General features: G+C 43.0%; 1 protein-coding gene across 3 annotated transcripts in view; it reads left to right on the forward strand.

Annotated features, from left to right (window-relative positions):
* The window catches only part of LOC143287374 (NAD kinase-like), a 64594-nt gene extending 39027 nt beyond the window's left edge, over nucleotides 1-25567 (forward strand). For all 3 annotated transcript variants that reach the window (XM_076595340.1, XM_076595341.1, XM_076595342.1), the window contains 9 exons: nucleotides 6524-6653; nucleotides 12397-12505; nucleotides 13412-13497; nucleotides 14285-14387; nucleotides 15928-16064; nucleotides 17415-17514; nucleotides 18780-18937; nucleotides 22954-23036; nucleotides 23510-25567. In XM_076595340.1, coding sequence (XP_076451455.1) covers nucleotides 6524-6653; nucleotides 12397-12505; nucleotides 13412-13497; nucleotides 14285-14387; nucleotides 15928-16064; nucleotides 17415-17514; nucleotides 18780-18937; nucleotides 22954-23036; nucleotides 23510-23690 — 1087 coding nt within the window. In that variant the 3' untranslated portion in view covers nucleotides 23691-25567. The remainder of the gene's footprint in view (nucleotides 1-6523; nucleotides 6654-12396; nucleotides 12506-13411; nucleotides 13498-14284; nucleotides 14388-15927; nucleotides 16065-17414; nucleotides 17515-18779; nucleotides 18938-22953; nucleotides 23037-23509) is intronic.
* Nucleotides 25568-26731: the final 1164 nt, after the last annotated feature.

Here is a 26731-nt window from a genome sequence, read left to right on the forward strand (position 1 = left end):
CCCAAGGCCTGACTAACACGGTCAGACATTTTTTTTTTTTTTAAAGCAGATGTAGCAGATGTGTGATTCAGTGTGTGCGGATTAGCCCGATCTCTTTGACGCCTTCTTGAAACTGAATCTGAAAATGTGATGACAGTTGTGAGAGACGTGAAGACGTGGCGAAAAATGAGCATCTGAACCTGACGCCCGCACAACGTAAAATGACAACGACGCAAATGGACGGACACACACTATGTCAACGAAACAATCAACACTACAGAACCGAGAGAATCACTTCGTCTGTTATTGCTTATAGTCCAGCCAACCACACAGGTCTGTGAGGTAATCCCTCACATTCATACCATTCATATCATCTGTTGAACATCAGTGAGAACCACCCGCTGTGACATATGGTTAGCTCTGTTGCCTGGCGTCTTGGAGAACGCGGGTTCGAATCTCTTCTGAGGCAATTTTTTTTTCGGCCCCTGGGCGGTTACTACTCAGAACTATTCGTGCTATGGTCTCAAATTAGAAGATAGGCTCCGTGCAGTGGAGGGACATCCACTTCAAAGATTCGTCTTCAAAAACTTTACTTAAATTTTCTGAGCAGCGCTGCAAGTGTCTGCATCTCTCGGGCCTGGCTGACGCCAGGATCTATTGTTTATTATGTTAAGAAACGTAAGAGTTTACCTTTGTCACGTAGTACTCGACCAAAATGGGTCTCAGCAGATACATTGTTGTTATTCTTATTTTCCACACAATGCTGAAAAACAACAACAACAACCTTGTAGCCTTTCATATCCATCTGTCGCAGTGACCTCAGAGAATCTGAGTTCACTTCCACTTCGATGGCTGTGGTGAGTTTGGTGTCAAGGTCTTCGGTGTCGAGAGATTCATGCGGACTGTCGTTGGATTGGTTATGGTGTTGGTCTTCAGTCCAGGGGAGATGCTCAATTTTTATTTATTTTTTAATTTTATTTATTTTTATTTGTTTATTTTTTTCTCAAGGCCTGACTAAACGCGTTGGGTTACGCGGCTGGTCAGGCATCTGCTTGGCAGATGTGGTGTAGCGTATATGGATTTGACCGAACGCAGTGACGCCTCCTTGAGCTACTGATACTGATACTGCTCAATGTGTTTGAAACCGTGCCTTCGCGATAGCTATCGTCAGCAGGGAGCGAAGTAGGTGTCTTCTGTACGGCGAGTCAGAGAAACGGGCCTAGACACCACCTAAGTGACTTCAGCATCACTTCATGATCTGTCTTTTTAATTGATGGCTCTAATGCAGACTTATCGTTTCCCGAAAACTAGTTACAGTATGTACACAGGATAGATTTCACCAATATCGGGTGGAGAGGTGTCCTAAATGTAGAGTGTCCGATTTGGATGTGAGTGTCCCGAGGTCAGATCCAGCAAAGAACAGGGTTTAAAAAAAAACAACAACAACAACATCAAAACATCCTTTCATCCAGTAGATATTGGGTAGTGGTTTGTGTGTTTGTTCTTTTGGAAAAAAAACGTAAACGGAGGTCTTGTGTGCATGTAGCACGTTATGCATGTTGGAAAAAAAAGAAAGAAGAAGAAGAAAAGCGGCAACTGGAGAGTTGCCCCAGGCAACATTCTGTTAACTCACTCAGTACGGCCAGTCCTCTCTTCTCCTCTACACAGACCCCTCGGATGTCCAGTGGGTGTCTGAATGACCCAACCTTTAGCTTCCGTCGTCAGAATTGTGGTATTCTTTGTCAACCTTCTCGTCTTTAGTATAAGAGCCTTCCGCTTGCAATATTTTGATGATGGTAATTGGGGTGAAACGCTGTTAACGTCTTCTCTTTCGCCGTTCGTATGGAAAGAGTTAAATCCATTTCGATAGAAGAACAACAACAACAAAAAAACCACCTCTTTCAGAAAGGAAAACAACAACCACCACCACAAAAGAGTGGTGGCGGTGCACTGTGGCGACTCGCCTTCCCACGAGAGAGAAGTTCGAACTTAAAAATGAGATTTGTCGCAACAAAACCGTAGTTCGGTCCACTCGTTTCTTTAGTGTCATTTTTGCCTGCTTGGCAAAGAAAGAAAGAAAGAAAGAAAGACACTTGCGGACAACAAAGAGCGCCTGTCTCGTGTTGGGAATTTGCGGACTGGGATTGGGATGCATAACAGCGCTGAGTTTGCTTTGTGTGGAGAATTTCTCTAACTCCATGGAATAAGCGTCGAGTTGGGATGTTTCTCAACGTTGAGCCCAGTTAGCGTTGCTAACATCTCTCATGCAACCCAAGCACGTTCTTTTGTTGTGATATTTTGGACTTGAAAACTAGTTGCAGAACAACTAACAGATCTGCTGGAATCTGTTGAACAGTCCTGTTCCAGATTTAAGATTAATGGAGAAGAAGAAGCAGATGGTGAAGATGAAGTGATATTTACCTGTGGTCGCCGCAACCACCATGGTTTTTATTATCCCCCCCCCCCCCCCCGTAGTTTAGTGACTCTTAATGTGTGTGTGTGTGTGTGTGTGTTGCATCGTTTGAGAGTTATTCCAGTTTTTGTGTGTGTTTTTTTCTTGAATGGTAGTTTGTTGAAGTGTTTTCAGCCCGAGTTGGCTTGCGCGGCTGGCTGACTGATCTATAGGCTAACTGGTGTATAAATTGAAATGAGAGAGAGAGAGAGTAGAAATTGAAATGAGAGAGAGAGAAGAGAGAGAGAGAGAGAGAGAGAGAGAGAGAGAGATGGCTTGTTCAAACTTTGGCTTGGGACCACCATGAAGAGGTGCACGAACATAAAATGCTACTAAAGGATACATTGGGCGTGTGTGTGTGTGTGTGGGGGGGGGGGGGGGGGGGGGGTGGAAGAGAGAGAGAGAGGTAGTTCAAACTTTGGCTTGGGACCACCATGAAGAGGTGTACGAACATAAAATGCAACTAAAGGAAAAATACGTACATTGGGGGGTGGGGTGGGGGGGGGGGGGGGAGATGGTTTATTCATACTTTGGCTTGGGACCACCATGAAGAGGTATACGAACATAAAATGCAACTAAAGGAAAAATACACACATTAGGTAAGAGAGAGAGAATCGGATGATTTATGTAATACTTTGGCCTAGGCTCACCATGAAGGGATATAGTTATGTATATAAAATATAACAAAAGGAAAAATGCATACATTAGAGAGAGAGGGAGAAGGAAAAATACATACATTAGAGAGAGAGAGAGAGAGAGAGAGAGAGAGAGAGAGAGAGAATAGATGAATCAGTTTATGAATCTTATTTCTCTTATTTCTGATGGTAGTATAATAGTCAAGCTAATGCTTTTTTTCATTCAGCCCTTGAAAGGAAAAAAATGACGACCCCCCCCCCCCCGCCCCCCTCAAAAAAAAAAAAAAAAAAAAAAAGAGGGAGAGAGAGAGAACAATGAACAAATGTTTTATTGAGGGTAAACTGGATAAGCTGGAAGCTTCTTTACACCCTTCCCTCCCTCACACACAAACACACACACCCACACACACGCACAAAAGATGAAAAAGGAAAGGAAAAAAAAAAATCGGTACGGACTCTCGGTGTAGACAGTAACAACAACAACTACAACAACAAGAGTTAATCACGAAACAAAAAAAAATAGCATGGAATATAACTCAGTCACACACACACACACACACACACACACACACACACACACACACACACACACACACACACACACACACACACACACACACACACGCACGCACCAGCTTCCGCACGCATGCATACACGGGCTGATATACACTAATCTTCTGAACTCCTTTCCCTGTTCACATTGTCAGAGAGCAACGAAAAAAATGTTATTGTGTGGAAGCTCTCTCAAGAAGCTCAAACAAAACACGGTAAAGAATTGTTTATGATTGTTTCATGAGATATTTTTGGTACTCTTTTTTGAAAGATACCAAGGTGGATTTATTTTTCAGATAGTGGGGAATTTCATTCCATAGTTTACCACCAGAATACATGAGAGATGACATGAAAAGGTTAGTTCTCGGACGAGGGATAGAAATGGTATTTTTGTCACGAACACTTTTTTCAGGAAATTTCCTCAGAAGGTAGGATGGTGCTAATTTCTTTTTAATTTTGTACATAAAAACACCTTTATTAAAGATACATTTGAGATGGAAAGGAAGAATGTTTAGTTCTTTGTAGTCGTTAGTATAGATAGAAGATTTGAGGAGAATAATCTTGAGAGAACGTCTGTATATGCTTATGAGTGGTTTCAAGCAATTTTTGCTTGCTAAGTCCCAGCATGTTGAGGCATAGTCGATGTCAGGTTGAATGTATGCGTGAAAAAATAGCTTGCGGGTATGTTGATCAAGGAAGAGAGAGAGAGAGAGAGAGAGAGAGAGAGAGAGAGAGAGAGAGATGTGGGGGGTAGGGGGGGGGATACCGCAGGAAATTAACAAACGGAATCATTCATAAAAGAGAAAAAAAATATATAACAGTATCGCATTGGTTAGAAATCATGGGGGGAAAAAACTACATGAATTGTGCACATACACGTAAACATGAAATATTTTGAGAGAGAGAGAGAGAGAGAGAGAGAGAGAGAGAGAGAGAGGGGCTGAGGGGTGGGGGGAAGGGGGTGGGGGAGTGGGGGGTGGGTATGGGGGCCGAAACAGATTCTCATATACATCTCACCGTCGTTTGTCAGCTGTGCAATGTGAAATACTGTCAACAGAACGAACCATGTGAATTACCCAGCCTGCTCCGTATTTTGTGGGGGGGAATGAATTCGGTTGTATATAATGTCGGTTGCTTTTAATTTGGTGCGGGTGTTGTGCGTGTGTGTCCCCCCACCCCCTTCCTTCCCCCCGAGGTCACCCCCCCCCCCCCGCCACCCCTTCCCTTCACCCCGAAGACCGTTTGTTCCGCTTTGGGAGCTCCACATTGTTGTAGAATCGTGATAAATTTATTTGATTCATTTATTCATTTAGTTATTTATTATCCTTGTTATTTTGTCTTTTACTGTTGTTGATGTTGTAGGTGTTGTTTTTTTGGGTTTTTTTCGAGTAGTGGAGGTAGATGTGTGTGTGTGTGTGTGTGTGTGTGTGTGTGTTCGTGCGTGCGTGCGTGTGTGTGTGTGTTTGTGTGAGTGAGAGTAGATGTGTGCTTGTATATCAATATATATGTGTGTGTGTGCGCGCATGCGTTTTTGGAGTGCGTGTGTGTATGTGCCCGTGCATGCATGGTTGTATTTGTGTGTGTGTGTGTGTGTGTGTGTGTGTGTGTGTGTGAGAAAGAGAGAGAGAGATCCGTGATCAGCCACCATGAAGTACGGGGACGTGTGCAGCCATGTGTGAGAAAGGAAATAACACTGCAGCAGGAGTTCTGTATTCGACGACGATTCTGTCCCTCCCCTACCCCGCCTATTAACTGGCGATGTTGTCAGGCGATCGAGTGCTGATTGACTTACTCCTGCTCCCTGACGTTAAACACACCTGATCCCTAGGGACAAGCCCAGTGGCGTGTGTGTGTGTGTTTGTGTGTGCACATTATCTGTGCCACAGGCGCCGTGTTCTCGCCACCCCCCTATTTGTCTCTGACTTAAAGATGATCGTAAAACTGGGGAATCTCATCGTCACTGGACTGGTGTGTTACTACTGACAGGGAAACGCGACCCGAAATCAAGATTCAGACAGCCAGCGTTCAGAAGAGTTGTGTGGTGTCAAGACAGGCGAGAAAGGTGGTTTCTTGGGGTTTTTTTGTTTTTTTTTAATGATAGGTGTGCTGTTAAAACAAGGACAAGGACTTCTATAAATAATCAGCGTCACAGGTTTGCTGTCAGCCACGTCCCTGAAAGAAAAGAAGAAGAAGGGGAAGAAAAAAAGAAAAAGAAAAAAAAGCGCGAAGACCCTATTTTCTCACGCTTAAACTGCATGTTCTGCTGCAAAGCTGGATATCCTTTACCTGTTTAAAACTGTGACAAATAGAGACCCATGTATTTATTTCATTTGGAGCCTAAGATCACCAGCCTGCGTGAACAGACAATAAACAGAAAATAAACCAACGTTGTTGTTCGTTATTCGACGTCATGGATCTCCCCATTCTGTTGTGCAACAATTGTTATCCATCCCCCTATATCATCTCACCAGTGTCCTCCAAGATAAAGGAACGTCTTGGGACAGGACCTAGACACAAACTGGGCCTGACCAGGTAAGACACAGAGGGCGGATTTATCATCATCATCATCATCATCATCATCATCATTTTTTCTTCTTCGTCGTCATTTTCTTCCTCCTCTTCTCCAGCTGCTGCGTTTGGTGGGCTGCAGCTCCAACTCCCACGTTCTCTTCTTTCTGTTTATGGAGTGTTACGCCAGAACCCTAGCACAGTGTTGATTTAGAATCCCAGCACGGATGCAGTTGCTCGACTATCGGTATGCTGCAAGTCAGAGAAAATAGTTTATCTTAATTATTTATTTGTTTATTCATTCTTTTAAAAATCAGCCTCCGCTCACGAGCGCGGAAGATGAAGACGAATTTTTTGTCATCGGAGATGACAAAGCACTGTGCGTTGTGTGTTGCAGGAAGATCCCAGACCCCAGCAGCCAGAAGCTGAACTGGCTGAAGACCCCTCTGTCCGTGCTCGTCATCAAGAAACCCTATGACGTCACCGTCACCTTGGCTTTCAGGGACCTCGTAATCTGGCTTGTGCAGGTGGGGCTTGCCTTTGTGTGTGTGTGTGTGTGTGTGTGTGTGTGTATGTGTGTGCGTGCGTGCGCTTGCAATCGTACGTGGGCGCGCGCTGCTTAAGGGATCGGGAGAATATATATATATATATATATGTGGATTGTATGGATCGTACAAGGACTTCAGCCGAAATTAGGACTTTGCACATGTGAGCGGTCTGACCATGAGATACGCTTTCACACCAGTCATTCACACGCATACGTAACTCCAAAACTGGAGAAACTCAAGACAATGAAGAGGTAGGGAAGGGAGGCTATCTTGGGAAGAGGTGGGTTTTAAGGCCAGACTTGAAAGAGCTAAGTGCGGAGACCTGACGAAGCGAAAGAGAAAGTTCATTCCAAATGCAAGGTCCAGAGACAGAAAAAGAACAGCGGCCAACAGTGGGAGTGTTTGAATCTGCGAAAACGTAAACAGAGTGGATCCGAAGCCTATCGTACAGAGTGAGATGGAGTGTACAGGTGAAGGCAGCCACAAAAATAGGAAGGGGCAGATTTGTGAATACATTTATAACATAGAGTGCTGATCTTGTGCTTTATTCTGTGTGAGACGGGGAGCCAGTGGAGATGTTGCAGAAGAGGATTGATGTGTTCAGATCTTTTCTTTCTGAGGACGAGTCGGGCAGCAGAGTTTTGTAGTTTTGTATACGCTGAAGGGACTGAATGGATGAATCAGGCAAAGCAGACAATAGAGAGTTACAGTAGTCAAGGTGAGAGAGAATGAGAGAAACAAGTCTAGCTGTTGCGTCAGTGGACAGATATTTCCGAATGGAACTGATGCGCCGCAATTGACAGTAGCAGGATTGACATGTCTGACTGATAATTTTTTGCATGGACAGTGTGTTGTCAAGGACAACGCCGAGTTTCCTGACTGACCTGGAAAGAGGGATGGATGTACTGCCAAGTTTGATTGTGTCAGTTGTGATGGAAGAGAGTTTTTGTTTAGTTCCTATGATCACTGCTTCAGTTTTGTCGGCGTTCAGTTGTAACTTTTTTTTAGAGTCATCCAGTTTTGAGTGTCCAGAAAGCAGTCGGATGTTTTTTGCAAGAGTGACGACAATTTTTCAGGGGTATCACTCTTCTGGAGTTGAGTGTCATCAGCATAAGAATGATGACTGACATCATGGCGGTTAATAATTCCAGCGAGAGGAGCAGTGTACAGTGTGAAGAGCACTGGGCCTAAAACAGATCCCTGTGGGACTCCATGTTCAATTTTAACGGGTTCAGACAGGAAATTATCAACAATGACAGACTGGAATCGATCAGTGAGATAAGATTTGAACCAGTTGAGAACAGTGCCGTTGATACCAAATGTAAAATGAAGACGGGAAAGAAGGATTTAATGGTCTATCGTGTCAAACGCGGCTGACAAGTCAAGAAGAGTCGGACGCTAACAGTAGATTATTCAGGATGTGGATGTGGTCACACACACGCACGCACGCACGCGCGCGCGCGCGCACACACACACACACACACACACACACACACATAGAGAGAGAGCATTCCTAGCAGTTACCTGCAGCCATTTGGCGCGCAGTGTTTGTTTTTTTCCCTCTGGTTGAGCTGCTTCATTAAATAATTAAATGCTTGTTCTTGTGGGGCCAGAGTGCTGTGTGTAGACCCGATGGTATTGACCCAGTGCCATAGAACATGATGAGAGAGAGAGAGAGAGAGAGAGAGAGAGATATTTGTACGGATACTGATGTTTTATTCAAGTGAAGGCCATTGCCCCTCATGAGGGGGTACAATACACAAATAAGCACAGTACTTGCAGTACTTGCAGATTATCATTAATAAAGTTATAACACGAGACAGAGAGATTGTAGAGAGAGAGAGAAAGAGAGAGAGAGAGAGAGAGAGAGAGAGAGAGAGATTTACTGATATGATTGATTGATACGGATACGGATACTGATGTTTATTCAAATGAAGGTCATTGCCCCTTATGAAGGGTTACACAAAATAATAAGCACAGTACTTGCAGGATATCGTTAATAAAGTTATAACAGGAGACAGATTGTAGGGGAGGGAGGGAGAAAGAGAGAGGGAGGGAGGGAGGGAGGGAGGGAGGGAAGGAGGTTGATTGACTGATTGATTGATACGGAAACTGTTGTTTATTCAAATGAAGGTCATTGCCTATCGTGAAGGGTTACAATGCTCAAATAAGCACGGTACTTGCAGAATATCACTGATAAAGTTATAAACAGGAGACAGAGACAGGGAGACTGTAGAGAGAGGAGGGAGAGAGAGAGAAGCAAACTTTTAACGTTTATTGTATTGAAAGAAAGAACCATTGATTTTTTTTCCCCTTCTATTATTAATCAACGCTTTAATTCCATTCCAGCTGTGTGTGTGTGTGTGTGTGTGTGTGTGTGTGTGTGTGTGCGTGCGTGCGTGCGTGCGTGCGCGCGCGTGATGTTTGTTTACACAGTTCATGCGTTCTGGAGAGATCAAGCAGGCAATATCGGTACAGGGTTCAACCCAATCTTTTCTCTAAATGACCCATTTCCAGCTTTTCAGACATTTGAATGGCCTGAGTTTCTGTCATGGGGTCACACACGTACACAGTTTTCACGTGTGTCACCACCAAAACATTCACCCCCAACTGTTGCCCATTGGCTTTGAAAATGCGGTGCCCCAGTTTCTTTGACCATGCGCAGGCAGGCAATCTGAAACCGGTTTGGCGGCATCGAGAAATCACGTTCAGCTGGCAAGTCATGAAAGCGTGAAATTTTCTGCGATTCCTTCACTGTGAAGTTGTCGTTGAGTATTGCTTTTCCTCCCCTCTTTACTCCTGCTGTCATTGTAGGACTATTTTTTATTGTTGTTGGAACTCTGTTTCACACACACACACACTTTCACTTACTCGTACGCGTACACAGTAATTCCCCTCACCCCCTCCCCCTCCTCCCACTCGATTTTTTTCCTTCCATCGTCTAATATCATTACAGTGAAAAGACGTTAAACTAAAGAACGAACGAACACACACACACACACACACACACACACACACATAATGTATGTATGTATATGTATGTATTCTTCTCCCTTAACTCACTCATTACGGCTAGTCCTCTCTTCTCCTCTACACAGACCGCTCGGATGTCCAGTGGGTGTCTCAATGACCCAACCTTTAGCTTCCGTCGTCAGAATTGTGGTATTCTTTGTCAACATTCACCTTTTCAGTATAAGAGCCTTCCGCTTGCAATATTTTGACGATGGTAACTGGGGTGAAACGCTGTTAATGTCGTCTCTTTCGCCGTCTGTATGGAGAGAGTTAACTCACTCAGTACGGCCAGTCCTCTCTTCTCCTCTACACAGACCCCTCGGATGTCCAGTGGGTGTCTGAATGACCCAACCTTTAGCGTCGTCAGAATTGTGATATTCTTTGTCAACATTCACGTCTTCAGTATAAGAGCCTTCCGCTTGCAATATTTTGACGATGGTAACTGGGGTGAAACGCTGTTAATGTCGTCTCTTTCGCCGTCTGTATGGAGAGAGTTAACTCTGTGAATAGTCATTGGACCGCCGCACAGAAGAACTGCTCACTAGATTCCTCAAGGTCTGTCAGTTGTGTGTCAAAGCCTGGGTCTCTGCAGTGTTGTCAGTCCGTCGGTTTTTGTGTTTTTTTCTTTCTTTTTCTGTCTTCTCCTTCGTGCCCTCTTTTAACAGCAAGACATTGGATTTTGTTGAATGCCAGTACAGGCGTACTTTTTTGTGTGCTTAATTGATGTCAGCAGATCTTCATATGGTCCAGTGTGCTCTTCGTATGTTATATGATAACTTTGTTTATATCTATAAACAATTTATGATTTTGTTTAGTTCGTTTTTTTTTTTTTTTTTTTTTTTTTTTTTTTTGTTTTTTAAATCTTCTGTCTAAAAATCGACGTAATGATCAACGTCGAGGGCATGTCCTGGGTTCATATACATGAGTGTGGCTGTGCGTACGCCCAGTTTTCTTTCCCAGATATCCCCTCTCCCCCACCCCCCGCCCCCTCCACACACACACACATCTCCGCACCGTCTCCCCCCCCCCCCCCCCCCCCCCTAAGGTCTTACGGGATCGATATATAACAGGTTTTGTGTGTATTCGTTTTAGCATTGTTGACTCACTTGTGTAAACAAAGTGAGTCTATGTTTTAACCCGGTGTTCGGTTGTGTGTGTGTGTGTGTGTGTGTGTGTGTGTGTGTGTGTGTGTGTGTGTGTGTGTGTGTGTGTCCGTGGTAAACTTTAACATTGACATTTTCTCTGCAACTACTTTGTCAGTTGACACCAAATTTGGCATAAAAATAGGAAAAATTAAGTTCTTTCCAGTCATCCTGTTTAAAACAATATTGCGCCTCTGGGATGGGCACAAAAAAATAAAGAATGAGGCCTAATTATATGCAAACTGCATTTGCTGTTATATTTATATTTTTTGTATTCTCTAAACTTGGCACTTTGATCTGATATTCTGACCCAACAGCTAGAGCAGTCATTATTATCATTTTTTGTTCAAACAGGAACTTCTTTTGCTAAGCATGGAAGTTTTATTTATTTTGCAAACGTTTTGGTGCAGATAGCAAAAAATGGAAATTACTCTGTAATTAATGCTAGGGGAGTTAATTTGCTTTAAACTGATTTTTCTCATCTTAAACATTACATTTTGAAATTATACTCAATACATAAACAGCTTGGATTTTTTTAAAATATTTTTTTTTAAGTGTATCACAAGTGAGTCTTGAAGGCCTTGCCTCTCTTGTTATGGTGCTGTTACGGTTGACTGGGCGCTAAACAAGGATACACAAAAACTATTTCTCCAGCTTTGCTGCTGTCTGCCCAGGGTTTTACGGGTCAGGGGTGGGTTTGCATGAGGCGATCTTTGCAGCGCTAAGTTTGCTTATCGTTAAAAATGTTCTGAACTCCACAATTAATGACATTTAAAAACACATAATGGATGGAGTCTCCCGACGGACCGACGGATGAGTAGGCAGGCAGACTTATTTGTCGGTGTGTGCCCTCATATGGGAGAAGTAGACTGATTTTGGATGCGCAGCACTTCCCACAGGTGTTGAAAGGGAAACTGTCTCCAGAAGCTGAGCCCTGCTTCCTTCGCTCACGCTTCTTCTTAAATATCGCTCAGTAGAAGGAACTACTTTCAGGAGACGAGTGTGTTGGTGCATGGTGTGTGTGTGTGTGTGTGTGTGTGTGTGTGTGGTGTGTGTGTGTGTGTGTGTGTGTGTGTGTGTGTGTGTGTGTGTGTGTGTGTGTGTGTGCATGTTTGCTAACGATTGCAGTGTGTTTTTTTGCAGAAGAGCATAAGGGGATTGAGAATGAAACAATGGATTTTCGGATTCAGTTTCAGAAGAAGCAGTAATGCTTACAGATTGAACCATCAACAAAACAACAGCACATCTGATTGGAATACATGTGTGGAAATAGTATTGGTGTTTGTGATGTTTGTGGTGCAGGCGAAAAGTTATCTGCCTTAAATGCATAGAAATAATGTTGATGATTGTGATGTTTGTGGGTGCAGGAGAAGAGTTTATCTGCTTGAACTGCATGGAAGTAATGTTGATGTTTGAGGGTGCAGGAGAAGAACTGCATGGAAGTAATGTTGATGTTTGTGATGTTTGAGGGTGCAGGAGAACTGCATGGAAGTAATGTTGATGTTTGAGGGTGCAGGAGAAGAACTGCATGGAAGTAATGTTGATGTTTGTGATGTTTGTGGCTGTAGGAGAAGAGTCTGCTGGTGTTTGCGGAGGAGAGTGTAGTGAAGGATGAGGTTCTGTCCGATGACCAGGACTTTCAGATGGTGCAGGACAAACTGAAAAAGTTTAGGGAAGGTGAGTAGGTTTTTTGGGGGGAGGGGAGGAGGAGTTGGGGGGGGAGGGTGGTGGTGGTGGTGGTGGTGGTGGTGGTGGTGGTTATGCAGTTGGAGGGAATATGTGTGGACGAGGAGCTGGAAGGTTTGGGGAGTGTGGTTTGTGTGGCTGTGTGTGTGTGTGTGTGTGTGTGTGTGTGTGTGTGTGTGTGTGTGCATGCACATGCACATGCATGTCCCCATGTGTGTGATCATATTTTTACGTGTGTGGTGTGCTTACATGTGTGCGTGTATGTGTGTGTATGTGTGTGTGTGTGTGTGTGTGTGCGCGCGCGCGTATGGGAGGGGGTATTTGTGTGTGTGTTTTTGTGTGTGTGGGTCCGTACATGTGAGCGCATGCGTGTGTGAGTATGAGTGTGTGCACGTGCATGTATCTGTGAGCACATGCCTACGCATGTGTGTCTGTGTCTGTGTGTGTTTTAGTGTGTATGTTGTATTTGTGTTTTTGTGCGCATGAGTATGCGTGGTGTGTGTGTGTGTGTGTGTGTGTGTGTGTGTGTGTGTGCGTGCTTGTGCGTGAGTGATACGTTCTTTTCCTGTCACTGGCCCATCTTCTTGCAATCAGTTCCCTAGTTTTCTTCACCTGAAGCTTACACACATGCACAACTTCTTACAGTCAGTCTTCAGTTTTTAAAATATTTTTTTGTTGCCCTAGTCACTTTGGCCAGTGCTTTTGGGTTGTTGGTGTGTATTCTTCTTTGCTCACGATAGGATTCTTCTTTGTATGATCAGTCTGTGCAGTGTTTGGTTTTGCATACAAGACTTGTGCTTTATAGATAGCGTTCTTCTTCTTCTTCTTCTTCTTATCATTGTCATTATTCTGTTACTGTCATCATCACCATCATCATTATAGTTGTTATTTCATCAGGTGTGGATGACCTGGAGGACAAAGTGGACTTCATCATTTGTCTTGGAGGGGACGGCACTCTTCTGTATGCCTCTTCCCTTTTCCAGGTCAGTTCTGTGTGCTTGTGTGTGTGTGTGTGTGTGTGTGTGTGTGTGTGTGTGTGTGTGTGTGCTCGTGTCTGCGTCAGGGTGCGTACATAGGTGCCTGAGTACATGCGTGGTGTGTATGAGTACATGTGTGGTGTGTATAAGTACATGTGTGGTGTGTATGAGTACATGTGTGGTGTGTATGAGTACATGCGTGGTGTGTATAAGTACATGCGTGGTGTGTATAAGTGGGTGCTTGCAGGCGTACATATATGTATGTGCGTGCATGTGTGTTTTCATTTGTGTGTGTTTGTGTGCGTGCATGCATATGTGTGAATGTGTGCATACGTGCGAGCATGCATGCACCCACAGGTCCTTGTGTTTGTGTGTGTGTGTGTGTGTGTGTGTGCGGCGCGCGCACATGTTTTTTATTTGTGTGTGTGTATGTGTGCGTGTATATATCTATATGCATGTGTGTTGCGTGTGTGTGCATGTGTGTGTGTGTGTGCACGCGTCTGCATCAGCGTGTGTACATAGGTGCCTGAATACATGAGTGGGTTGTATGTGTGGGTGCTTGCAGGTGTGCATATATATCTGTGCATGTGTTTCTTTCTGTGTTTGTGTGTGTTTGTGCGCATGCATGCGTGTGTGTTTATGTGTGCATGAGTGTGAGCATGTATGCACCCATGGAACCTTGTGTGTGTATGTGTGTGCATAATTATGTTTGAATGTGTGTGTGTGTGTATGTGTGTGTGTATGTATGTGTGTGTGTATGTATTGTTTGTTCATGCTTTCCCTTGTTTTGCAGCAAAGCGTTCCTCCGGTGATTGCTTTTAACATGGGGTCTCTGGGCTTCCTGACACCTTTCCCCATCTGCAACTTCAAAGAGCGCATTGACCAGGTTCTTAAAGGTAATGTTTGTGTGTGTGTGTCTGTGTCTGTGTCTGTGTGTCTGCCTGTCTGTCTGTGTCTTTGTGTGTTTCATCTCCAGTTTGAAGTAAAGTAAAAGTAGCGAAAGAAAACCCTCCCCAAACCCAAAAAGCTCAGCAGGTTGATTGTGGATACTCAGCATGAAGAAGACTGATTTGTCTGCCTGTCAGTTTGTATTTGTATTTGTATTTCTTTTTATCACAACAGATTTCTCTGTGTGAAATTCGGGCTGCTCTCCCCCACGGAGAGCGCGTCGCTACACTACAGCGCCACCCATTTTTTTGGTATTTTTTCCTGCGTGCAGTTTTATTTGTTTTTCCTATCGAAGTGGATTTTTCTACAGAACTTTGCCAGGAACAACCCTTTTGTTGCCATGGGTTCTTTTACGTGCGCTAAGTGCATGCTGCACACAGGACCTCAGTTTATCATCTCATCCGAATGACTAGCGTCCAGACTACCACTCAAGGTCCAGTGGAGGGGGAGAAAATATCGGCGGCTGAGCAGTGATTCGAACCAGCGCGCTCAGATTCTCTCGCTTCCTAGGCGGACGGCGTTACCTCCAGGCCATCACTCCACCCTGTGTCAGTCGTTCTGTCTCTCTTTGTCTGCATCCTGTTTTCCTTTCCTTCTTGGCTGTGTTGTTTCTGTTCAGGGAGTGATTGCAGGTGGTTAAAACAACCCACAAATGAATAAATGAAAAGATAAACATGAATGTGTGTGTATGTGGTGTGTGTGTGTGTGTATGTGGTGTGTGTGTGTGGTGTGTGCGTGTGTGTGGTGTGTGTGTGTGTGTGTCTCTGTGTGTGTGTGTGTGTGTGTGTGTGTGTGGTGTGTGTGTGTGTGTGTGTGTGTGTGTGTGTGTGTGTGTGTGTGTGTGTGTGTGTATGTGGTGCGTGTGTGTGGTGTGTGCTTGTGTGTGGTGTGTGTGTGTGTGTGTGTGTGTGTGTGTGTGTGTGTGTGTGTGTATGTGGTGTGTGTGTGTGTGTATGTGGTGTGTGTGTGGTGTGTGTGTGTGTGTGTGGTGTGTGTCTGTCTGTGTGTGTGTTTGTGTGTGTGTGTGTGTATGTGGTGTGTGTGTGCGTATGTGGTGTGTGTGTGTGTGTGTGTGTCTGTGTGTGTGTGTATGTGGTGTGTGTGTGTGTGTGTGTGTGTGTGTGTGTGTGTGTTAGTGTGAAGGAATGTGTGTGATGGTGAGTTAAAAAAAAGAAAAAAAAAGAGGAAAGAATGAAAGAAAAAATTATCAAGTGACAAATAGAAAAATAAAAAGTAAAGAGACGAATAGTCATAGAAACAAATAGAAAAATGAATAAATGAATGGATATCAAATAAACAGTTGAATAAATCAGTCAACTGACAGAAATGAACCAGTGACCCAAAAATGCTTTAATAAATAACGAATGAATAAACAGACAAAAATAAACACACGAGCGAATAACCCAAATAAATGAACAGCTATATGATTAATAGAGTAGCATAAAATAAAATAAAGCAAAATAAAAACAAGACACTTGGACGTGACAGGCCAAGCGCCCCTATTGCTGCGGTACCGTCTGAAGTGTGTGATGGTGAACCACATACCGAAGGACGACCCCAGCACACCCATCCCCCACGTCAAGAACATCGACAAGAACTCGCGCAACATCTCCACACACGTCCTGGTGAGGGCCTGTTGTCTTCTTTTTGTTGTCTTTGCACTTTAGGGGTCATCTTTGCACTTTAGGTCTGATGTCTTTGCACTTTAGGTGTCGTCTTTGTACTTTAGGTCTGATGTCTTTGCACTTTAGGTGTCGTCTTTGTACTTTAGGTCTGGTGTCTTTGCACTTTAGGTGTCATCTTTGTATTTTAGGTGTCGTCTTTGCACTTTAGGTGTCATCGTTAGGTGTCGTCTTTGTACTTTACATTTTAGGTGTTGTCTTTGCCCTTTAGGTGTCGTCTTTAGGTGTTGTCTTTGCACTTTAGGCCTTTAGGTGTCATCTTGGTGGGTAAAGGGTGGAGATTTTTACGATCTCCCAGGTCAACATATGTGCAGACCTGCTAGTGCCTGAACCCCCTTTGTGTGTATATGCAAGCAGAAGATCAAATACGCACGTTAAAGATCCTGTAATCTATGTCAGCGTTCGGTGGGTTATGGAAACAAGAACATACCCAGCATGCACACCCCCGAAAATGGAGTATGGCTGCCTACATGGCGGGGTAAAAACGGTCATACACGTAAAAGCCCACTCGTGTGCATACGAGTGAACGCAGAAGAAGAAGAAGAAGAAGGTTAGGAACTGTCATCTTCAATCTGACGTGTTTCCACTTTAGGTGATATTAGATACGGGTAAGGATCTGCGGCCTTTTTGTTTGATGTCTTTCCACATAAGGTGACGTCTTTCCACTTGAGGAGATATTAGATCTGGGTTAGAATCTGTAGTCTTTCTGTTCGACATCTTTCCACATAAAGTGACGTCTTACCACTTTAGGTGACATTGAATATATGTGAGGAGCTGTCGTCTTCAATTTGACTTATTTCCTCTTAAGGTTGTATCGGATTTGGTTAGGAGTTGCAGTCTTCAATTTGATGTCTTTCCATTTTAAGTGAAAGGGGATGATGTCACACATTGCTGTGGTAGGGGAAGGGGAATGGTTTTGTATGTGTGTCCATGTATCATGTGTAAGGGCATGCAGCCAACCTCTGTCCCTTTTGGGACAAATGTCTTATATTGCAAAATTACTGATGGGCGATGCCTAAAAAGATGAAGAGAGAAAACATTTTTTTTATTTTTTATTAAACCGTTCTGATTAATTTTGCATGTGATTAATTGTGTATGCGTGTGTGTATGTGTGTGTGTGTGTGTGTGTGTGTGTGTGTTTGTGTGCACATGCATGTGTGTGCATGTGTGTGCATGCATGTGCATGTTTGTGTGTGTGTGTATATATGTGTGTGTGTGTGTATGTGTGTGTGTGTGTGTGTGTGTGTGTGTGTGTGCATATATATGAGTTGTGTGTTTCTTTTTTTTTTTCAGGTCCTCAATGAAGTGGTGATAGATAGAGGACCTTCCTCTTATCTGTGTAACCTTGACCTCTATATTGAAGGTCACCTGGTGACCTCAGTATTGGGAGATGGTAAGGCAACATAATTTTTTTTTTCTTTTTTTATGAAACTTTTTTGTTGTTCTTCTTTGCATTTTACATTGTATGAATGTGTGTTCATTCTTTCTTATTTCTCTTACTTTCTCACACACAGGCATTCACACACTTAATGCACAGGCATGCCGTGTATGCTCAAATGCATGCATGTGTGTGCGTATACAAGTGCTTACACACTTCGTGTGAAGAGATAGAGTGTGTACATACCTGGTATGCAAGCGTGACTGAAAATTCAACTGATTTCAAACAGAGCACAATTTACCTGACATTTTGAAAATATTTAAGCGTCTGATCAGGTTAAAGTTTTCAGCTTTCTGTGCCAAAAATGATAACGTTTGCTTTTGTTGTGTTTGAATTTTAAAAAATTTTATCATTGTTACGTGGGCTTGTCCAGTCTTCTGTTTTAGATCACCATTCTTAGATACTTAACTCCAACTGCTGGTTTTTTTGTGTTTTTTTTTTCTATCTGTGAATCATACAGAGAATGGTAAAGTGTCAAAACTTTTCACACTGCTTATGTGTATTGTAAGCACTGGTTTGCCTTTTCCCTTTTCTCCTCACTTGTGTCATCAGAACTGTCTTGCTGAACTTCAGGTTGACATGTGTTGTATTGCATCATATTTAGCCACAGACAATTTCTCTGTTTGGATTTTAGGCTGCTCTACCGGAGGAGAGTAAAACATGTTGTAATGATATGTTTTAATGATCTGGTGTGTTTGCTATCAGAGTGGATTTTTTCTACAGAATTTTGCCAGGGACAACTCTCTTTGTTGCCGTGTGATCTTTTACATGCATGAAGTGCTTTTGGTTCTTTAACATGTGCAGAGTGCATGCTGCACATGGGACCTCAATTTTTCTTTTCATCCGAATGACTAGCATCCAGACTACTACTAAAGGTCTATTGGAGGGGGAGAAAAAACTTGTGAGTGTGGGATTTGAACCTGTGCGCTAAGATTCTCTGGCATACCAGGTGATTGTCAGGGAGTCTGTTTCATGTTTACTTTGGTGGATGTGTTATCACTAGGTCACCACATCACACGTTTGATGTTTGATTCCTGATCACTAGGCTGCCACTTCACATGTTCAGTGATCAATTCCTGATCACTAGGCTGCCATTTCACATGTTCAATGATCAATTCCTGATCACTAGGCTGCCACTTCACATGTTCAATGATCAATTCCCGATCTTTAGGCTGCCACTTCACATGTTCAGTGTTCGAATCCCATGCTGTCCCTTGCAGGTCTGATCATCTCCACGCCCACGGGCAGCACGGCCTACAGTGTGGCGGCCGGGGCCTCCATGATCCATCCCAACGTGCCCTGCATCCTCATCACCCCCATCTGCCCGCACTCCCTTTCCTTCAGACCCATCGTCGTCCCCGCTGGCGTCGAAATCAAGGTCAGTCTGCTCGCTGCATGGGAGCGGGGAGGAGGGTTTTGGATAGGAGGACACACACGTGGAGACAACACACACAAACTTCTGCACGGGCGAGCACACACACACACACACACACAGGGAACCATAGAACTTTATGTGCCTCTGTCTGTACAAGAGGGTTATCGAATACTAGAAAAAACATCGTGGAACAAAGTCAGAATTATACCAGGAAAACGGCAAAACTTTAAACCATAGTGTAATTAATGTTCAACAACCGGGAACTATCAATCAGTCAAATACATAAAGTAATTCAATAAGATTAAGGCAGATCCATACATTATCAACCAGGATAAAATTGAACGCTTTTATAACTAAGTTCAGCAAAGATGTTAGGTGCATATGTGGAGAACATATATCTAGCAACCATATAATATTCGAATGTCAGAATCTAAAATGTTTTTTTACCAGACTTCACCAAAAGTTCTTTTGAATGTGTTATTAACAATTCCAATATGTTATTTGCTGTTGCAGAAGGTTTGCTGCGTAGTCCAATAGGACATTTGTTATAGTTGTTTGATGTTGGTGTTTATAACGTTTCCATTTTCCCTAGCGTTGTCTCTCCCTATTCACCCTCCACACATACACACACTTTTACCCCCACCCCCTCCCACAACCCCTACCCCCACGTTTTTTTTTTTTTTTTTTTTTTTTTCCGTCTAATATCACTTCAAGTGGAAAGACGTTAAACTGAAGACGAACGAACACACACACACACACACACGTGGGGGGGCGGATGCGGGTGTGTGCCGATTATCTGGTTGTGGTTTACCGCAATTTATCTTTATTCTTATCTTATCTGTCTATTATCATCAATGTGCAATATAGTAGGCTATGCTTATAGTAATTATATTTAAGATAGTGTTTCTTAATTCTTTCTGTTTTTACATTAAGAATACCAGTTATTACCTGCAGTGTGTGGATGTATGTGTGAAACGGTGTATGTGATATTTTTTACATTTGTGTCTTTGTAATATTCGTAAAAGCTGTTGTTGACTTTTACAGTTATGGTCCCCATGTTGTTTACTTGTCTATGTTGTGATAATGCACCTGACCAAATTTCTCCAGTTGGAGATAATAAAGTTATTCTTATTCTTTTTCTTACACACACACACACACACACACACACACACACAGGTAAAAATATGCAAAAACTTGTGCCAAGTCATCCAGTACATACACACACACACACATACACACAACCCCATCCCCATCACACGCACACATTTTCCTTTTTCATTTCACACAAATCAGTTGTCCCCTTCAGCCACTCCACTCTCCCACTCCCCCTCCCCACCCCGAACCTGCCCACCAGTACCATTCAAAACTCGGACACAGAGAGAGATCTCAACCCTTGACACAATCAATGACCCGACGGGCCTGAGGTCACCATTTCACGCATGACTGGTAGGCTGGTGTTCAGGTCAGATACGATCTCCATCAGCATTGCTCTGACTTGATCGAAGGGAAAATAAGGTCAGAGAAGCATGAAGGCCAGCACACACACACGCACCTCTCTGGTCAGTAAGCAGAAAAAAAAAAAAAAAAAAAAAATCCCCCCCCCCCCCCACCTTTCATGCCTTTATGTTCGGGAACCTAGCGTATGTTTTCCTGAGGTCAGCTCTTCCATGTATACATGTATGGGATCTGGTGAGGGTTGGGGTGGGGGACACATTAATGGGTCAATAGACAAGGGGAGAGAGAGAGAGAGAGAGGATGTTGAGCACACAAAGATACATACACATGCACACATGCATGTGCACACACATACACAGATACACACACACACACACACACACACACATAAAGGCACACACACACATAAAGGCACACACACACACATGCACATAATACACATGCACACAGATATGCACTCCCATCCACACATTCACATACATAGAAACATGCACACACACACACACACACACACACACACACACACACGCACACACACTCTACATCACCTCCCCCCCTACACACACACTGTATTCAGTATCTGTCTTTCTATACCTGTCCCATCTTTATCTCTTCATCCATCTACCGGGTGTATCTTTAGCTATGAATGTGTGTGTGTGTGTGTGTGTGTGTGTGTGTGTGTGCAAAGTTTGTGTGTATGTGTTTGTGTGTGTGTGTGTGTGTGTGTGTGTGTGTGTGTGCAAAGTTTGTGTGTGCAAATTGTGTGTGTGTGGGTGTGTGTGTGTGTGTGTGTGCAAATTGTGTGTGTGTGTGTGTGTGCGTGTGTGTGTGCACAAGATTCAGAAAAATCGACAAAAATACGTGTCCATCTTTCCGTAAAAGAGGCATACACTTTGTTAGAAAAATCAGCGTGGGGTCAATTTAATAACCGATGGAAGTTAAAGTTTTTAAAACATAAAGGAACATTATTCCCTAAGAATATTATGAAAGAAAAGATACCAAATCCATCAGCTTGCTATACAAGATTAATAACCTCTACTTTCTTCCGTATAAAACTTGATGCGCTGAAGATAAAGTATAGTAAAAATTTTACATGCATCTGTGGTAAGCAGTTCAGCTTGCATCATTGTTTGTTTCACTGTCAGCAGTTACGTACCTTCTTGCCCAAGTATTTCAAAGAGAACAATGATTCTGCAGATGATTTTTGTAAAGTTATTTCTGACGAGGTTCTTATGGTCGAACTTTCACAGGCATTAGTTCATAGCCCTATTTCTACATTCCTTTAATGCACTTCAGAATTGTGTTAATGGTTTCTGATTATTATCATTATTATTATTGAATTGTTACTGTTAAATGTAATTGCATGTTAGTTATGCATTTAACGGTAGTTTTCTAGTTTACCTTTTTTCTGTTTTCCTCTTCCCTGCCCCCCCCCTCTCCTCCCCCCATGCCCCCCCCCCCCCTTTAACGTCTAATATCACAGATTGTGAAAAGACGCTAAACTAAAGAACGAACACACACACACACAACTTGCACACTCGCACACACAATTTACACACACACACACACACACACACACACACACACACACGCACACACACACACACACAGAGGACTAGAACCTGTGGGCATTTTTTTTACCAAGTTGGACATGTTGCCACAGATGTTACAGTAACCTGGTACACATGTGGCATGTTACCTCAAGGACATCACTCCAACAGAAATATATATATATATATATATATATATATAATTAAAAAAAGTAAAATAGAATTAAAAATGAAATAAAATAAGATAATGTTCCAATGATGTGTGCATGTGACATGATACCATAAGGACATCACCCCAATCGAAAGAAATAGATAGATAAAAAAAAAAAGAAGAAAAAAAAAGAAAAGAAATAAAAACAAAATGAAATAATGTTCCATGATGTGTGCATGGGACACATTACCACTAAGACATCCCTCAAAAAAAGAAAAAGAAAAGAAAAAGAAACGAATAGATAACATTGTATTGTATTGTATTGTATCACTCTTTTTGTCATAACAGATTTATCTGTGTCTAATTCAGGCTGAGAGTCTCACCCAATTTTTTATATTTTTTCCTGCATGCAATTTTATTTGTTTATCTGTCAAAGTGGATTTTTTTTACAGAATTTTGCCAGGGACAACCCTTTTGTTGCCATGGGTTCTTTTATGTGTGCTAAGTGCATGCTGCACACAGGACCTCGGTTTATCATCTCATCTGAATGACTAGCGTCCAGACTACCACTCAAGGTCTAGTTGAGGGGGAGAAGATACTGACGACTATGGGATAAACTACAGTAAAATAGAATAACATGAAAGTAACCTGGTTTGTTGCCATGGGTTCTTTTACGTGTGCTTAGTGCATGCGAATGACTAGCGTCCAGACTACCACTCAGGGTGGATGGCTAACATCCAGACCACCACTGGAGGTCTATTGGAGGGAGAGGAAATATTGGCGAATATGGGGTAAATAAATTGATAAATGAATAACGTAAGCTAAACAAAAATAGAATAACATGACAGTAACCTGGTGTGCAGGTGACCTTAGCTCCAGAGGCCAGGGGCTGTGCCATGGTGTCCTTCGATGGTCGTAACCGACAGGAGATGAGCCAGGGGTGCAGGTAGGCACAAGTGTTCATTGCTCTGGGTTCTTTAACCTTGGCAGGTTTTAGGGACTGGCTGCAGGGTGGTCATGGCTTTTTTGTTGTTGTTGTTGTTGTTGTCCATGTTGATTGATTTTTTGTTTTGTTTTTTGTTTGTCTGCCTTGGATGTTGCCTGTTTCTCTCTTCCCATCTCTCACTCTCTGTGTGTGACCTCTTTCCCTCTGTGTGTGTGTGTGTGTGTGTGTGTGCGTGTGTGTGTGAGCATGTGTGTATGCATGCGTGTGTGTGTGTGTTTGTGTGTGTGAATGTGTGTATTTGATTTCAAATTTCATGGGAAAGTTTAAGGTACTTTTTCTTGGGAATGAAGTATCTGAAAAATCTAAATAAATAAATAAACACACACACACACACACACACACACACACAGACACACACACACACACACACACACATATATATATATATATTCATGGTTGATTTGTGGTTCCAGTCTCCGGATCACAACAGCCTCCTACCCAGTGCCTTCGATATGTGCCCACGATCAGATAGAAGACTGGTTCAACGGGCTGGCCGACTGTCTCCACTGGAATGTGCGGAAGCCCCAGAAAGCTCTGTCCACCTCGGCCAGCCTCAACTCCCTGGACTCTGTAGACTTTGAGGCCAATAAATAGCAGCGCTGGGTCCTTCTGTTGTCTGAGGTGGCTATGGATGACTTCCAAATGGAGTTCAAGACCTGGAATCATATAAGGATGTGTGTGTGACGGGAATTTGCGTTGTGTGAAAAGCATCTGTTTTCTTCTTCTTTGTGAGTCTGCAAATTGTAGTCTTGGAAGGTTTTCATTATGCACTTGTAAGACTAATGAGGTTTCAAGTTAATTCTGCAATGAAAGATTAAACAGAAACAATGCTCTATCATATCTTACCATGAAATATCTGAATTAAAACCAAAAAAAAAGAATTAGCTCATTGATTATGAATCAAATACAAACACAAAAAACAACAACAAACTTTTCAGTCATAATAACAAGTTCAAAGAGAAAAAAAAGAGTGATTGTCGGCTGATGACATCAACCTTTAACCTTTTATTAAACCAAACACTGGGAGCATGCCACAACGTCAGAGGCACTTATTCAGCAAACAGAAGAACACAGATAACTGGCAGAACTTGTAATTTACCAGACAGAAAGTACTCACGGTATGCAATCAGGTTTTTTTCATTTTGCCAACAGGAGATGCAGATAAATCACAGCCATTTAGGTGGAGGTACAGCGCAGTGAATTATGCAGAATTTTGCACGTGTGAAAGACTCCACTGAGGGGTCATCAAGTCGGGGTCCAAGACGCTGTGTGGGGTGTGGGTGACATTATGGGTCAGTAACGGGGGAACATTTCCTTCAACACGTGCATATTTGCTTCAATGTAATGGGCATGTGTATTTTGTTCACATCGAAGGCACATATATCTTGTTCACATGGAAGGGTTGTATATCTTGTTCATGTGGAAGGAATGTATATTTTGTTCTGAAGGAAAGCTTTGCATATTTTGTTCAGTGTGAGGGACCATTGGGTTTTTGTAGCGATGATGATTGTTTGCCCTTCATTCCTGTAGGACTGGCAACTGTGTTTGTGATTATCTGCTCTGTGTGTGTGTGTGTGTGTGTGTGTGTGTGTGTGTGTGCAAATAATATTCTTATGGACCAGGTGTCCTTACAGTGACTTGCTGAACTGAATGTGTTCGTCATTAATAATAATAATAATAATTATCTCCCTGTCACCCTCCCCCCCCTCCTCCCCACACACTGCTGAGCTCACTGACCAATGGACAACCACACAAGTACCTCAGAGGGGAACAGCGCTGACAGCCTTGAAAGGCCTCACGGATGGGAAGTGTTGTGTACATGTATGCTCTTTAGGTCTTCATGTCCTTCCACTGGAAGCACTATGAGACAGGTGCACACACGCTCGTGATTGACAGGATATGCAGAAAGTGGACAGGAGTTTGGCACAAAATTCATTGACACGATTTTGACTGAAAAGAAATAAAGAATGCTGTTTCCTTTCGAGAGGATCGTTGAGCTTGGAGAGCACTGCTGATGAGATGTTATCTTGATTGAGCAGAGAAAGCATCATGCATTGCTGTTCAGATGTTGACTGAGCAGAGGAAGCATCATGCATTGCTGTTCAGATGTTGACTGAGCAGAGGAAACATGATGCATTGCTGTTCAGATGTTGACTGAGCAGAGAAAGCATCATGCATTACTGTTCAGATGTTGGCTGAGCAGAGAAAGCATCATGCATTGCTGTTCAGATGTTGACTGAGCAGAGGAAACATGATGCATTGCTGTTCAGATGTTGACTGAGCAGAGGAAGCATCATGCATTACTGTTCAGATGTTGGCTGAGCAGAGAAAGCATCATGCATTGCTGTTCAGATGTTGACTGAGCAGAGGAGGCATCAAGCATTGCTGTTCAGATGTTGACTGAGCAGAGAAAGCATCAAGCATTGCTGTTCAGATGTTGATTGAGCAGAGGAATCATCATGCATTACTGTTCAGATGTTGACTGAGCAGAGAAAGCATCATGCATTGCTGTTCAGATGTTGACTGAGCAGAGGAAGCATCATGCATTGCTGTTCAGATGTTGACTGAGCAGAGGAAACATGATGCATTGCTGTTCAGATGTTGACTGAGCAGAGAAAGCATCATGCATTGCTGTTCAGATGTTGACTGAGCAGAGAAAGCATCATGCATTGCTGTTCAGATGTTGACTGAGCAGAGAAAGCATCATGCATTGCTGTTCAGATGTTGACTGAGCAGAGGAATCATCATGCATTGCTGTTCAGATGTTGACTGAGCAGAGAAACATCATGCATTGCTGTTCAGATGTTGACTGAGCAGAGAAAGCATCATGCATTGCTGTTCAGATGTTGATTGAGCAGAGGAATCATCATGCATTACTGTTCAGATGTTGACTGAGCACAGAAAGCATCAAGCATTGCTGTTCAGATGTTGACTGAGCAGAGAAAGCATCATGCATTGCTGTTCAGATGTTGATTGAGCAGAGAAAGCATCAAGCATTGCTGTTCAGATGTTGACTGAGCAGAGAAAGCATCATGCATTGCTGTTCAGATGTTGACTGAGCAGAGAAAGCATCATGCATTGCTGTTCAGATGTTGACTGAGCAGAGAAAGCATCAAGCATTGCTGTTCAGATGTTGACTGAGCAGAGGAATCATCAAGCATTGCTGTTCAGATGTTGACTGAGCAGAGAAAGCATCATGCATTGCTGTTCAGATGTTGACTGAGCAGAGAAAGCATCATGCATTGCTGTTCAGATGTTGACTGAGCAGAGGAAGCATCATGCATTGCTGTTCAGATGTTGACTGAGCAGAGAAAGCATCATGCATTGCTGTTCAGATGTTGATTGAGCAGAGAAAGCATCATGCATTGCTGTTCAGATGTTGACTGAGCAGAGGAAGCATCATGCATTGCTGTTCAGATGTTGACTGAGCAGAGAAAGGGAGCACTGCTGTGTGTTGTTCTCAACTGAAATGGTGAAAGTTGATGAAGTAAGAGCTTTTGTATGCATACAGTTTTGGAGGAAAAAAAATTTGGAGAGTTAGTATACTCTTGGACAAACAAACATTGAACTGAACTTACAGTATCTGTAGGCTTTTGCTCTTAATGCTGTATGGAGAAGTGGCAGATGTTGATGAT

Source organism: Babylonia areolata, chromosome 11 (assembly GCF_041734735.1).
Source record: "Babylonia areolata isolate BAREFJ2019XMU chromosome 11, ASM4173473v1, whole genome shotgun sequence".
Taxonomy (NCBI): domain Eukaryota; kingdom Metazoa; phylum Mollusca; class Gastropoda; order Neogastropoda; family Buccinidae; genus Babylonia; species Babylonia areolata.